Source organism: Periplaneta americana, chromosome 13, assembly GCF_040183065.1.
Source record: "Periplaneta americana isolate PAMFEO1 chromosome 13, P.americana_PAMFEO1_priV1, whole genome shotgun sequence".
NCBI lineage: Eukaryota > Metazoa > Arthropoda > Insecta > Blattodea > Blattidae > Periplaneta > Periplaneta americana.
In genome coordinates, this window is record NC_091129.1 from 130,349,419 (window position 1) to 130,366,174 (window position 16,756).

At 35.4% G+C, this 16,756-nt stretch overlaps 2 protein-coding genes across 5 annotated transcripts in view; one reads left to right on the top strand and one right to left on the bottom strand.

Annotated features, from left to right (window-relative positions):
- LOC138712442 (calcitonin gene-related peptide type 1 receptor-like) overlaps nt 1–16,756 on the bottom strand; it is a 241,196-nt gene that overhangs the window by 209,808 nt on the left and 14,632 nt on the right. The window lies entirely within an intron of this gene.
- The window catches only part of Sam-S (S-adenosylmethionine Synthetase), a 93,947-nt gene that overhangs the window by 34,562 nt on the left and 42,629 nt on the right, over nt 1–16,756 (top strand). The window contains exons 1-3 of one of the 4 annotated variants that reach the window (XM_069844265.1): nt 11,785–11,858; nt 13,094–13,350; nt 13,841–13,918. In XM_069844265.1, coding sequence (XP_069700366.1) covers nt 11,800–11,858; nt 13,094–13,350; nt 13,841–13,918 — 394 coding nt within the window. In that variant the 5' untranslated portion in view covers nt 11,785–11,799. Of the gene's footprint in view, nt 1–11,784; nt 11,859–12,527; nt 12,593–13,093; nt 13,351–13,840; nt 13,919–16,756 lie in introns of those variants that run through there. The other 3 variants (XM_069844266.1, XM_069844267.1, XM_069844264.1) reach the window with 3 other exon arrangements.

Consider the following 16,756-nt stretch of genomic DNA (forward strand, 5'->3'; position numbering starts at 1 on the left):
AACACCCAGGGACGTCGCTAGGGGGGTGCGAAAAGGTGCGCAAGCACCCCATAAAAATCGAGCACTCCTTTCTGCACCCCAAAGGGTAATTTATTAACAAAATACTGGGCATAAATTATTTTGAAGAACAAAAACAAACAATTTCTTGGATGTGAAAAAACTACGTCCCTTAGTGTATCGTAATGGATGTGATGAGCAATAATAATAATAATAATAATAATAATAATATATAGTAATATTACAAAACAGATGTATAGTATGAGCGCAAGTGCATGAGAGAACATTTTGGATTTTTTATGTACCACATTTTTACAGCTCGCACCCCATTTTTAAATCTCGACCCCATCCGCACCCCCCTTGCTCTGATCTTGGCGACGTCACTGACAACACCCATGTGAGGCTTCACGGTTCAGATGTTTTGTGTTAGATTTGGTGAGTTATAATATTTTTATTTACTTAATTATAGGCCTGTTACGTGTTATTACAGGAAGGATTGCGACAGGAAGAACTTGGCTATGTGATCAAATCGCGCATGCTCGAACTTCTCATGCAGTGCCAGCTGGATTTATTTCCGCGTGCACATTCCAGATCAAATCAAGGAGTTCCCTTCATACACCGGTTATACTGGTGACAGACTACAGCCCCTAATCGCGATCAGCATTATCGCGATTAGCTCCGATCGCGATTACCGAAAATGTGGTGACACACTAGGTCACGCTTGGTCCCGTCTGCTCAACAGCTGAATTACCATAGAGGAAACAATTTTCTCTATGTACATACGTATATGTTTGTTTCTCTTCTGGACAACACCTAAAGTTCATACTTTCTTTTGACGTTTGTTCATTGTTCCCTCCCCCCCTTTTTTGTTTCTTGCAGCGTGATATGGGAATTTATTTGTTAAAATTGTTCTATGATTTACAATGTAAACTGATACAATTTATATCATTACTATTTATATTACTTTGAAAAGGGATTTTATAACCTATAAAATTTATATCATCATGCCAAAAATTTATATTATTTTGTAATAAAACACACACACACACACACACACACACACACACACACATATATATATATATATATATATATATATATATATATGTATATATATGAATAATTCGTCTGTCATTTGTTAATATATTTCTTTTTACTTTTCTCACATCTGCATTAAATTTCTCCACTACGTCTAACAGGAGCCAAATTAATTTTGTAGCCGTTCATGTTCGTTTCTATTTCATATAATACAATGGAAGGGGTAACAAAATTCAACAGCAGAAGCTATCACGACTTCCTAATTAATATAAATCAAGGTGATTCGAAACCAAAGATTACTAAAATGTTACTTTCGTCCACTGGGCCGTGCCTCAGCGCGATTATCTTGTTCTGGAAACAGGATTTAGCTCCTGATCGCGATCGGGACGGTGACACACTACAAACCCGATCGCGATTAGTGACTGTAGTCTGTTACCAGTATTTACACATCTTGTATATACAAAGGTTAGGTTTCATTATTTATAGTAGTTTAGATTTCTATTAACTAAGTTCACGCATGCGCAGATTGATCTTACAGCCAAGTTCTTCCTGTCATGAGCCACACGAGTAATTACAGTTTTTTTATATTAGTATGTGTTTATTTAGGTCGTGGGAATAATCTCATTTGTGTGGGAAATTTTATGCTTCTTTGTGGAAAAATCAAGGTGAAGTTTCTGGTATCACTACATCACAATCTAAAGTTCTAAAGTTTAGTAGGCTTCGTATTCCAGCTACCTAAAGACTGAAATTAAAGATACATTGGGTATATAGTACTCCGAACACAGGTACTAATGCAACGGATAAAGATACAAACAAACATGTCGTAGCGTCGTGTTCGTGGAGTACAGTCAACTCCCAATATAGAGGAGTAGGTCTACTGCAGTGGCGGCTAATCGACTGAGGCAAGTGAGGCCGGGCCTCAGTCACTTGGCTTAACTCAAATCAAATTTTGTGTTTTTATATAATGTATTAGTTATTTGAATGAAGCATATATCGCTGTAGAAGCATTTGAAAACCTTGTGATGTATATAGACCTGTTTTGCAGTAAAATTTGTTCCTGAGGCCAGGATCGCTCGTGCCGGGTCTGGCTTGTGATGTGTATAGACCTGTTTTGCAGTAAAATTTGTTCCTGAGGCCAGAATCGCTCGTGCCGGGTCTGGCTTCTGAATTTCCTGTATTTTCGCGGGCTTTGAGCTTGCGCTTAAAACGTCGTAGCTGAGGCACAATTCGTCTGGCCTCGTGGCCTGGTCAGGTTTCCCTCCTCCCATTCATGGGCCGGCCTCAAGGGTAGTGTGGGGTGGGAATAGCAATGGTGACTTGTATTCCTAAATAGGCCATAAATAACAAAAATTCCAGCTCTTTGGCAGGCAGGGACCCACACTATTTTCTCCCCTTATGTCTTAGTTTATGACTTAAGCTAGGGTGTTGCACTATTGTACTTCGTAGCACAGTAGTGAATCTGGGCCAATGTTATGTATTTCGAGAAAATATAAACAGAAACAAATGCGAGAAATAATGCTGGTGTGGTTAATTCATTGTTAGAGTGTCCTTTTTCGAGAAGAAATAATATTGAAAGAAAGAAAGTCTTAAATAAAGAGAAAGTCTACCGAGATAACTACGACATCGCTGACAATTTTTCTGACAGATAATCTTAAAACGCGAGTTTCTATTGTATCCTGGTATGGGCAACATAAATGGTGCAAAATAAACTCTGTTGGCCTTGTTCGTTGCTGTCAAGGGAAAAAATGAAAAGAAAAGAAAGAAAGGGGAATTTCAACACATAACATGAGTTGCTTCATCACACTGAAACAATCACTGAAACTCACAGCATAACAGCTTATTTGGTGAGTGAAATTATTATTATTTTTCATTAAAAGTAGGCTAATAATAATAGACTAATAATAATAATAATAATAATAATAATAATAATACAGTAATAATGATATTAATAATATAATAACAATGCCGTATTAATTAATATAAATAAACATTTCCTATAGGAAGCACTTAAACTAGTTGCATCTGGCCTCACCGAGGATTTCGATCACCGGCCGCTACTGGTCTACTGTTGAACAAATTCTGACCAACAACTGAAATGAGGTGTGACAATATGAAGCTATATAATAAATATAAACGCATCCTTGAGTCGTGATCGTTGCAGTGAATAATAATGTGCCTTCATAAATTACGGAACTTGAACATTATGCGTATGTCACTTAAAATGGCTTCATATCGCAAGAAACTTCTTTCAGTATCACATGACGTTATTGGTGCATGAGAATAATATTATATCTACAAGATATTTCTATTATCTGGTCGCTCATCACTGAGAACCTAATATGTTTCTATACTTTTCTAGAAATCGGTAAGAATCGAACAAATGCAATAAATTTCATTGTTACAATTAATTATACAAGATGGATGTGTTTTGTGACTAGCAAAATTTGAATCTGTGACTCTGAAATCAGCTACAAGGGTCGGTCCGTTTCCCCCCCCCCACTACTGTAATTGTGATGGGGCAAGGATTTGAATGTAAGCAAGCAGTTTCTTTGCAGCATAGTGAATTATAGACCTCTGCAAACATTAATTTCTCCCTAAAGTTAAAAAAAAAAAAAATGAAAGTTTATAAGTGCTAGGTTAGCATAAAGTAGTTCTGTGACATCGATGGCGAAATGAGTTTCAGGATGTTGCTACATACGCGCTTAATGTAAGACTTTACTGTCTTTGCATTACACAAGTGTCGCATGCGAACGAGTTTTCGAATGCGTTTCTAAGACAAAAATAAAAAACTAGCTTGCAATAGAATCAATCTATTAACATCCCAGTGTGCCAGGCTAAGTGACGGTAGCGAAACTTATCTTGTAATCCGAAAATGTTGAGTTACATTAACAGATAAAAATATTTATCCCTTGTCATGTTCAATAGATGATGATGACCATGATGATGTACTCTAATGTAAACCAATGTTGTGTGTTGTTTAGCCAACTGTCCGAAGACAGGTCTGAACCTCACAAGTGATATCAACAGGAGCTAATGGGGTACGATGGCCAGTTCCTTCCCTCTCCATTGCATACACGCCGATTAGCTACATATTACACTAATTAGACTTCAGATGTATACAAACAATATTGTTTTTCCTCTGACACATACCGTCAAGTGAGATGTAGTGTGTAATTAATAGGGAGGGGATTTTATGTGCTAAAAATTTTAAATATGTTTATTTTTTATGTGCTAAAAAGTACAAAAATATTTGCTAAAAATAAAAAAAAATATATATATATATTTTTTTTTTTAATATGACAAAAATACCTTACTTAGCTTGGAAAAAAAAAATGTTACTAGGTAGTCACCAATCACACTTGAGTGCTAGTAGTTGGCCGAGAATTGCAGTGAACAACAAAGGTCGTCTCCAAATTCTCCATCACAAATGCATGCCGATTATCTCTGAGCAACGACTTACACTGTGAAAACGATCTTTCCACATCACAGGACGTCAGACGTGCATATTTAAAGAGAGAAATGTCACAAACACAAACACCGTCAATTTCACCTACAGGCACACCCTCCAATACTTGAGCAACTTTACACATTTTTTTATATCCACTGTTTTTACCAAACACAATCTGGAATTTGTCCCTTAGTACTTGTACTTCTGAACCTGGTAGCGAGTCTAGTTTAATTTTCACGGCACGCACCTCCCACAACAGGTTTTTGGATGTTTCGAGTTTTTTTATGGAGTCACACAAAAAGCTTAGATTTGCTAATAGGAAAGCCAAATCGTTTTTTAAACAACCATCTTTCAGTATATCTTGAAGGATATCGATTGACGAAGCCCGATAACAGGGAATCACAACGAGATATATTGCCTTACTTGATGGACATGAGGGAGAGGCGAGAGATTTGTTTAAATTAAATAATGTTCATACCCGAGCTCTTATCTGTTGTGTTTCACAAACAAAGCGTGGAATGAAATCATCTTCAGCAACAATAAACACTCCTAATTATGTGTTGCAAAATCTCTCCTCCTTGTCCATGTTAATTTATTCTCTAATAATAACACTGATATGCTGCCTAGCAGTTCTCAGAACTTTAGGCGATGCTATTATATACAAAAATGGATCACGGATACACCACATAACGCTTAGAAACACAAAGCAACCAAGAATTCTTAAAAAGATAACGTGCTTCTGAGTGACATAATTGATTTAGTTTTAAAATATTTAAAAGTTCTTGTAAAAAATTATTTAATTAAAAAAACTCCAAGATTTATGTGTTTATAATACATTTCCTGAAAATATGTATTTACATAATTTTTTTGTGAAAATATGTGTTTTTATGTGAAATAAAATTAGGGTTTTAAACTTGAAACTTCATGTTCGGAATTTTTAACTTTGTTAATTGTGTTTTATCACACGCAAAAAAAAAATTAATTACACAGGAATCAGCTCCGTAGTAATTAAAGTGACCTTTATTTTCTCATACACTAGTGAGTGGAGTAAAATAATGGAACCAAATCATTAGGCGCAACAAATTTGAGCATTGAAAAGTGACTACTTTAAACATTTCAATGTCCCATTAAATAATTAGTGTGAATTTTCAATGTTTTTTATATAATTTTTCTGTCCCGAAGAGTTATTTTAGTTTTAATAATTGTTATAAGTTGAAGTCGTGATAGGAAGCTATAATTTCAGCGTCATGTTACCATAATTTCACTCAGAACACCTGGGAACCTTGGACGAGACATTTGCACATCGTCGTAGCTCAGTATGAGCAGCAAACACTACAGCTATATATTTTACTTGACTTTGAACATGTCGAAATCGAAGTATTCAGAAGTTACTTATTATTATTACTACCGAAGTATACTGGAACAAAATAATTTTGTGGAATCCCAAGTATCAAACCAGGTTATTAAAAATAATGTAAGAAAACATAACTTGGGCTTTTCGGAAATTAGGCAATAATAAAATGTGCAATTTTTAGTTTCTGTTCAATAAATGTACTACATTATTACATGCTTGGGCTTTTAAGATGCGAAAGAAAGAGTTGTGTGCGGAAAGCAACCGCGTTAAATTTATCTTTCCCAAGAAAAACTGCAAATGTAGTGGCATGATGAATCTTTCCACGGTAAAACATGGATCATAGACCTATGCGGAGACTAAGAGCCTAGATCACATATGTAACAGATAACTCATCGCTATATTAAAATCGGCAGCACTTTGAAGAGAACAACGCCACCCGTCCGCCGTAAACGAACACGAGATGGCAGTACAGTCGCTAATGCAATTCAAATGGGAATTACGACGTGACTCCTTATGTAACAACTAGATGGCAGTGTAGAAAACCTGACGAAAGTTGTTAACGTCAAAGCCTATAAGGCCGACCTATCTGTTACATATGTGATCTAGGCTAAGAGGAAGGCAGAAAATAGAAAAGATTGAACAACGCTGGGTTTGCAGTGAAATACCTGTCCTTGGATAGAAAACTATAGGCTAAATGAACATGCTTGGTAAGCTATCGGAAAAATGTTCAGCTGCAATGTAGACTTGCGTTACTATTATTATTATTATTATTATTATTATTATTATTATTATTATTATTATTATTATTATTATTATATACGTAAATAGTCAAAGATTTTCAAAAGTAGCCCATATATATTTATTTATTTACTTATTTATTTATTCCAATGAATACATAGGTATGTGTTGTTTACTGTAGGGGAATTACGTAAAAAAATTAATGTGATTTATTATTGACATCTTTCCGAAGTGAAAAACAAAAATCGACGAAGAAAATGGGAAGATGAAGTGATGAAGAATACGAATCAGCATACTTGGCGTACAAACTTAACAACTATTTCTGCTGAATAAATTAACTACAGTCCACACCTGTGGAGTAACGGTTAGCGCGTCTGACCGTGAAACTAGGTGGCCCGGGTTCGAATCCCGGTCGGGAAAAGTTACCTGGTTGAGGTTTTTTTTCCGGGGATTTCCTTCAACTCAATATGAGCAAATGCTGGGTAATATCGGTGCTGGGCCCCGGACTCATTTCACCGGCATTATCACCTTCATTTCATTAAGACGCTAAATTACCTGAGATGTCGTAAAATAACCTACTAAAAAAATTAAGTACAAGAAAAACAATTGAAACAGTCCTTGAAATCAGCTGTTTCGACATTTTGAATAAATACATCAAACTTGCGCACGAATGCCCAGTTGCCAGAAATCGAAGCAGTTGCTAATCTTTCTTGAATAAATATTACTTTTCGAAATGTTGTCCCACTTGCAAATTGTTGGCCCTATTTTTCATACTAATATTCCGAAATCTCTTGCTGATATTCGACAAAAGATCTGAAACTGTCCCGATTCAATTCGGTGTAAATCATTAAGAAAGTCGCTGCATTATGTACCGATAACGACTCTGGAATACCTAATGGATATCTCCCCCTCTGAGTGATTTATGAATTTGAAGTCAGGCGCACCAAACAATTCACAAATTCAGAGCTGGTTTGGACACGTAATCTTCCGCTTTCATATTATATTCCTATTGTCTTAAATCTGTCGCAATATTGTGGTATTTTAAGTTCAGAGAAAATATGTGATTCCGTCAACATGGAAATGCAGATAATACAATGCGTCACGCGTAGCCTATTGCGGTTATCTCTTAAGTCAACAAACGACATACAAGTGAAGTATTTCAGTTACCTTTTCCTCTGGAAAGTATTAAGTAAGGATTTCCTGAGCATTTGAGGAATTTAGTTCTGCAACACGGTTCACATTCCTGCAACTCTCGCTTTGAAACAATTCACAGTAACTTTTTTTTATGAAACTACAAAGCTAATAATGTTTATTATGAATTGATGATGCCCTGTTTCCACAAAAGGTAAGTTACACGGCGCGTGTTGTGGAATCAGGGAACTGCAGAACAATTCGCCAAGTCTCGCCTTTTGGCGAACCAGGAGTGACAACACAATGCGAGATTCTTTCGGATTTGTGACGCATTTAGTTTGTGGAAACAGTGTGGAACTTTCTGCCATTACTGAATCACTACCAGATACTTTTGATTTTGAGGAAAATGGAGAACTTTTTTCAGGATCAAAGCGTCGTAATCAAGATGAAATGACATCACGAAAGGCGAGTCTTACTGCGGTAGCAGTTAGGAAAGAATTTCTTGAATATTTACAGTTGAACAATGGAAAATTGCCATGGTAACATTATGATAATCTATACAAATAATAAAACTGTAACCCAAATTTTTCTGGTAATTTTCGCTTTTGCAAAAATAATTGGTGTTAACATCTATAATGAACTATCTTGAGACCAAACATAACAGTTTTGAATTATTGCTCTCTGCTGTCCGTCTGTCTGTATTTTTTTTTTCACTCGATATTGGCTGAAGGGATTTCTATGAAAATTGGTATGCAAATAAGTTGGGTCCCACTTAGATCTTAGGCAATATGACATTCAAAATACTTCCTTTAAAATGAGGATTGTAAGGGGGCCTGAAATGAATAAATCAAAATCTCTCTTATAATTGTTTTTTTTTTTTTCAGAAGAATGTTACATAACAGAAGTTCCTTTAAAAATGTTTCCGACAAATTTTATCCTATGCGAAATTTTTATAGAACTGATAATAAAACGAGAAATATGAGTTTTAAAATAACAATGCGTTGTCAATGCCACCTCAATCAGAATAATCTGTACTAGTAATGAAACTGTAACTTAAATTTTTCTGATATATATATATATATATATATATATATATATATATATATATATATATATATATATATATATATATATATATATATATATTAATAATTGAAGTTAGCATATTATAATGAACATGTTGAGACTAAAAATCGCATTTTTGAAAGTAATTGTTTGTATGTTTTCACTCGGTAACGGCTGAATAGATTTTTATGAAATTTGGTATGCAAAATAAGTTGAGTCCCACTAAATACAACTTTGAAAACAATTTAGTAGCAAACGACTTATAACTTATAATAAGCTAATTATTCAGATAATAACAGTGCTGTAGGCTATTTAAAAATATAATAGGTTTAAGTCAATAACAAGTGAAACGAAACGCATGGGTATGGCTAGTAAGCCACAAGACAGTATATTTAATATTAATAAAGTTATGTTTTTTTAATAAAATACAGTATATATTAATATGAGTAAATACCACTGAATTTGTTTTCCCTAGAACGTAAACTGAACGTAAAAATCTGTCTACCAGCTCATCGAAAGATCACATCGATATAAAAATATTATCTGTTCCACTCAGAGATTTCTTGGCATATGCCACTTTTCTTGCATATTTTCTGTAGACAGCGAAGATTCCATCTTTTTTCTTCTTTAATTGATGTGGAAAATTACGTTTGCTATGGGGTCCATGAATCATGCACAACATTTCTAGTAATAATGACATAATAATCAATAAAACAGGTGTTGCAGAATCCAATACACAAACTGGCAGGTATAATTCAGGAGGCCAAAACAAATAATTTTTGTTAAGCAACATGGGGTCGGCAACGCGTTATTATCCTGCTACGCGACGACTAAGTTGTCACTGCAGTGTCTGAACGTGGCAGTCACCAGTCAGCTTGTAAGCTTATGCATGAATGAACGGTTGGTTCCATCTTCCTGTCATGGCGTGTAAACGATAACATTTACCCCTACATTCTCCAGAAAATACTTTCTCCCTTCTTGATAATGTCTTGGATTGTGAGACGACGCATGTAGTATCAGCACGATGGTTTTCCAACACATTGATCCATTAACATTCGTCATTTTCTGAATACCAACTTCCCTAACCGATGGATTGGTCGTGCTGGACAGTTTGCTTGGCCACGAAGATCACCAGATCTTATCTGCTTGGACTACTTCTTGTTGGGGCCACATGAGCAATTTGGTATTCACCATGGCAATAAACGACGGCGAGGATCTGTTACAAAATCATGGCAGCGTCACAATTAGGTGTGTTGAAAAAAGTGCGACAACCAATGGTGCGTCCCTGTGAGCTTTGTTTGGAGATAAACGGAGGACAATGTGAATGACTGTTGTAATTCGTGAAACAATGAAATTTTAATGTTTTTCTTATGAGTTTTTATTTATCATAGCATAGCGGAATCAGTCACCGACCCAGTCTGACAAAAAAATGTTTTCCTTACTCATCCCAACTACCCCTTCCAGTTATTGAATTTTGAAACATTTTGTATAAACAGGTCGGAGGTAGTTAACAAATACGAACAAGTCACAAGAGCTCAAGATATTTCATGCTGTCGTGATATTTATTGTCGTTTCAATAACAGCAATAATCTTTTAATCTACTATAGAACATCTGGACATCCTACTAGCACGTCAGTAGCTAGACAACATGGGACACTTGTGATATTGTACGATCAGTCTGATAGAAGCTTGTTCGACTTTGATTGATATACCCATCTAAAGAACATTACATTAGATTTCCTATAATTGTGTTCCAATAATGTAATTCACTTACTGGATTGGATCCTTTGACCCTTGTCGTCCTGACTCTTGCGATTCCGCCAGTTCTTTCGTCTGTTGTCTCTCCACTTGGAATTTCTCCCTCTCCCCTATATACTGTATCTTCACATCAAATCTTCGCGCACCTCGATAAACTCCACTTCGTTTTTCCGACTTATGTTTTCAACATAAAAAACATTTAATTAACGACTATGAAAACATGTTTAAAGAATTTAAGTCGTATGTGGACGATTTCTCTTTGTTCAGTAAGAAAATAGTAATATCCAAATGGAAGTTCTCTTATTGAAATTCAGTGTAACTCTGACCCTATTGAAAAGAAATATAATGAAGCTCGGACCCCTCAATTTTATTATTTGCTGAGCCAGTGTTGTGAAATATACCAGTTTCCAACAAGGATACTAGCAATGTTTGCGAACTGTAATATTTTCACTTACGAAGGCAAACAAAACTGCAACATTAAGAAGCTTATTTTTATGTGGGATTGTTAGATTTTCTGACAGTTACCTTTCAATTTTATAAGAACAACATCTAATTTACTTCTCATTTTGAAGTGCGACCCTATGCAAAGGTTGAACTTGACATATAAATGTAAAATGTTTCATTTTCCGTAGAATTTAATTTATTCTTGCTTTCTCATTGTAATGAAATATAAAGAAAGAATAGTGTGATACTTCAATGAAATGCTCGAATCAAAAGTACACGCTTTGAATATCCCCGATACAAAGAGTAATTTACTTTCATGTCGTATACACATATTTTCCCTAAACTATATAACGCATATTGTTCACATTTTAAGTCGATTTATCTGGTGATTATGATCACAGTCTAGTATATACAGTCACGAAGCTTGAGTTGTGAGGGTGCTAGGAACAATAAACTGTGCTCGTACTATTTCGCATTGTCTGTAATGAGGCGATATTAGCGATCCTAGTGGTTAGCAACTATCTATGGATGCATATTTACTACGTATTGAGCTTTGTGACTGTATATACTAGACTGTGATTATGATGTTGAAATAATATAATAAATATATTATCTACTACCTAAAAAAACAATATACTTAAGCTTATCTATCTAAAAAAAATCGACAGAAGATATCGACTTATTCTAGGAAAAGTCAATCGATTGAGTATTGTTTTTACCGTTGTTTTTACATACACGAAAGACAAAGTGACAAATTAAACAAAACAATATAATCACAATATATAAACAATTAAATATTAATATTGTAATAGCGTTTGTCAGAGGAATGTACGGAATTACGCCTCCAACGAAAATATCTTCAGTCAACAATTCTAAGGTTTACAGGTATTTATAGGAATTGACTTTCATTATTGAAGTTATCCTAGTCATTACAAAAATAGGTTAGAAAGAGATTTCATTTTTCAAGAATCTTATGAATTATTCCTCGAACTGAAAATTTCTCCAAATATAAACTTCAGGTCTGAAAGATGTATTCTGAATAGTTTCTCGTCATAAATATTTAAAAAATTTACATAGGATCACGCGGGATGTTTTGTAACGATTAGTCCTTTTTATGTAGGCTATCGCTCATTGTCAACTATAACATTTTTAAGTTGGAATTTATTATAGCTACTGTAGTCGAGTGATAACAATTATAATATTCTGCTTTCAAAATATTGCTGGTTAAAACAATATATTATTTCTCTCGTATCTACGTATCCATCCACATCTACATCCATGAATTAAAAAAAAAAGTCTTCTATGTGGGAGAAGATGAGATACTTTATACTGGTGGTTCATTGTGAATATTTTGTAAAAAAAAAATACACGAAGAAAAACTAAATTCATTGATGGGTTAGCATTTAAAACGGTGTTCACAAATCTCTTTTAAATGCTGTCAAAGACAATCATAATACGTTGTCTAGATCGTGTGATTGTGTCGCCATCTAACGCTACATTTCTTAACTACTTCCCCGATCGAGTGATAGTATCGATTGAATATCATCATACTGTATCAATGCTTCCAATATGGCTGACTGGAGACGGAGTTCTCAGTTGAGCATGCACACACAAAAAAGGTATATTTGATGTAATTTGAAAACGTTTCCTGTTGTGATAATTCCTATGTTAAACTAAATTGCGTTGTGAATGACTTTCTATTTTATTATGAGTTGTATGTGGTTCCTTAACTTGCCACTTTTACTAGCGCTAATCAATACCAAGCCTGCAATATGTGTTTATATACAAAGAGCACTTGTTGGGGAGGATTTGTTATTGGTTTTCAAAACAAACTACCATTACTTATATTAACGCTTTTGGGAACACATACAACAATTAAAATATTATAATAAAATCTATTATGATTAGTTTATATTTGCTGAATAGTAAAACGAAAACTGTAATAAAGAAATTCAAATGTCTGTACAGTTTTTGCTTTGTGGAGAATAAAGTATATAAATTGGAGCAAAACTGCGGCAGATTCTTTCGGTTAATTATTTCAACGTTGTTCTAATTTTCAATTTGTAAACATGTTAAATCATAACGCTTATTAATGCAAATAATGTTTGTTCAATTTTTAGTTCCACTGACGATACTAGAGCTCGGGTTGGTGAGTCACGTGACAGACCAGAGGTGATAAATACCACTGCAGAGGCTTGTTCAGACCTCTTTTCCACAGTAGCATCCGACGCAGTAACAGAGTTAGGACATAGGTTCAGAATGCCCGAGACTTCATCACCGTATATAAACGGATTTCAACAGAACGGACACATGGAACCGGAACTACTAGAAGATACATTTCTGTTTACATCAGAATCAGTAGGTGAAGGTCATCCGGGTAAGTTCATAATTATTTTACTATTCAATTTATGTACTGTAAATGGTATATAAGCGTGGAGTGGCGCGCAACCATGTGCGCAACATGTTAGTTTCTAATATCAAATGGCCTTCTGCCAATGAAGTGACTTAAAATGTGATACTAATGGTTTCGACGAAAATTAGTGTGTATTGATTGTGATCATATAACAATGTTCACGTTATAAGTCGATACAAATATTTCTTGTATGCCGCCATTTTCATGTCTGGCAACACGAGGCGGGATGATGTAATAACGGTCTTAATTTGTAAACAAAGGTTTTCATTCAGTAAAGTGTGATGTTATTATCGTGTTATCTTGAGACAAACTAATTTTTATGACAGCGGGAAGTTCAAACAGCAATCACATGTTTGGTGTAAATGACCTCGTATACGTCAGGTTTTGTGCTGTGACCTAGTGTTGTGAAAACATTGATGAAAATGATTTTAATTATGTGCAATTTTGTTTTCAGATAAAATGTGTGATCAAATTAGTGATGCCATTCTTGATGCGCACCTCAGACAAGATCCCGATGCGAAAGTTGCTTGTGGTAAGTGTTACTGTATTACCTCGTGTGTTCATTCGGTTGTGAGACATGCCAGTTCCTAGAAATTGTATGTCGTGAACTTGATTGTTAGGCTTGTGAAACTTTTTAACGTACTGCGCAATTTTATACATAATTTTTATTTAGTAAAATAATGTAGCTTAGAATAGATATAGCTAATTTTTCAGTGTTATCGTGTCACTTTCTACTTAATCATTACTGACTAGCACACATTTATCTCTAGTCTAAACTGTTTTATAGTTTTTTATTTTATCTAACCTACAGATATTGTGACTTTACAACACACATTGTGCATGTTATAATTCTTCTACAAAGTAGATACGGTATATAATGAACGTGTGCAGTGACACACAACATGAAGTTCTTAGGCCTAATATACAATTAGTAGTGAGACAGCTGCCTTAATTGTATTGAGTATCCTGCATTTGAAAGCAAGTACGGAAATGACACTTGCATGACAGAAATATGCGTGCTGTTAAGTATTCCTACGCGGCTGACTTTATATTTAGTATAAATAAGCTTGTTTTAAATTAATTTTTAGTTAACATATCAATTTGTTTTTGAATGTGTTGAAAGCACTACCATTAATATTAGGGAGATAATGTAATTTTTGTTACGTACCTAACCTCAATATTGTGGGCTCAGCATTATGCTAGATAGGCCTATGTAGTACATACTGTATTTTAGCATGTACGTTGTGATATTTACATTATAGTAGTAACTTCCTGAAATAGGCTATATGTAATCTTAACAAAAGTATTTCAAAATTAGTGTTGTGCTGTTAACGCGAAGTCAATCGCCCCGACCCTGTGTATAAAGTTGAGTTTAATTTTTTTTCTCAATTTCAAACCTTAACCTCAACGAGTGCTAGACTTGCATATCCGTTTATATAGAGACCATACTCGACTTCATGTGTCCAGTAGTTCGTATTAAGTCTACTGCTATTTATAGAGATAGTATGACATCAGCTGAGTAAGTTGCCTACCGATTGCACATGAGATAGTATGACGTCAGCTTAGTTGCCTACCGATTGCACATGAGATATTATGACGTCAGCTGAGTTTGTTGCCTACTGACTGCACATGTACGTCATGAGAGCCCAATCGCTTATCGTTAGTCGTCTTTTGCAACCTATAAAACAACGCAATGGTTCTCTATAATGAACATATAATTGACAATTTAGGTAGTATGGTTTATGACATTGAGTTATTCACATATATTTGGCATTTCTTTACAATTTCGCTACCGAAGGAAGACTGATCTATCCATACACACCTACCGACCAAAATGAGTATACCCAAGGCCTCCATAAGTCTCGACTAATCACATCTAAGATGTCACGGATTCTACTTGGTCATACGAAAGTTGCATGCAAGGCATGCCACCACTTTCACGGCGACTTTCCACCCTTATTCGGTGCGAAATTTGCGTCACCGCTCAGTTTTTTCGTTTACGGTAATGTATGCATGACACGACTAGGAGCCAAGTACGCAAGTACATTCGTACCTTAGCATGATAACAGAGTGATACAGAAATACATACCAAATTCTTTTCTTCTCCTGCGTTTCACGGTTTTCATTGAACTTAGAATTCTACTTAAGAGAACCTTTCAGAATAATCAGGTCGAAGTTTATACTCTTCTATCATTGCAAAGGCTCGTGATCCCTTGCCAGAGGTATTGCAGTAATTTGATGGTGTAATGGCTGATAAGACTTACGAGAGACAACTGCAAACTGCTCTGTTAAATCATATTTGCCAGCCCAGCGGCTGAGCTAATTCAATTTAGCAAGAGAAAGAAAACATTACAACGCTGTGTAACAAGCGCACAGTCATCTTGCCGCAATGTTTTTATTTACGTAGGAGACCGCATTAAATGGCTCTGAATTTTAAATACGACGTTGTCACAACTCATCTATAATATTACTGTCCGATATGCAGTAAGTTATTGTTGACGTAATGCCTGATAAAACGCTTGCGACAGACTATACTACTCTGTTAAAAAAAAAAAACGTGACAACGTTGCGTACTGCTACGAACTGATGAGTTGGCCTGAGTCAGGAATACTATTTTTTTTTTGTCAGTGACCTGTAAGTTGATGTGAGTGGGCAGAGAGGAACGATAACCTTTTCAGCAAGGCTTTTACGTATAGTTCGGTCAAGAACTAGGGTAGGTACTATCCCAGAAAGCCAATACACACATTTTCAGGCAATTTTGCCGCGCCTATAATTTCTAAACTAAAAGATCTGCTGATGATATGGCGTTGTTAGCAGAAGAGGGGACGATTCTAAGGGTTATACTACTGGAGCTAAGTGACATCTGTGAGCAGTATGGGATGAAGATAAATGCAAACAAGACGACAGTTGTCATAAGAAAAATAGAGAAGGTAAACTTGCTAATTCTAAATGAGGCAGTAGAGCAAGTGAACAGCTTCAGATACTTGGGATGTACTGTGAACAGTATCATGAACTGCTGCCAGGAAGGCAAAAGGAGTATACCAATGGCAAAGGAAGCTTTTAATAGAACAAGGAACATCATCTGCGGACCTCTGGAAAAAGAAGTAAGGAAGAGACTAGTGAAGTGCTTCCTGTGGAGTGTAATGGAACAATCATGGACATTACGACGAAATGAAGAGAAACGAATATGGATATGGATATGGAGGAGAATGGAGTGTGTGAAGTGGACAGACAGAATAAGAAATGAAGTTGTGTTGGAAAGAGTGGATGAAGAAAGAATGATGCTGAAACTGATCGGGAAGAGAAAAAGGAATTGGTTGGGTCACTGGCTGAGAAGAAACTGCCTACTGAAGGATACACTGGAAGGAAA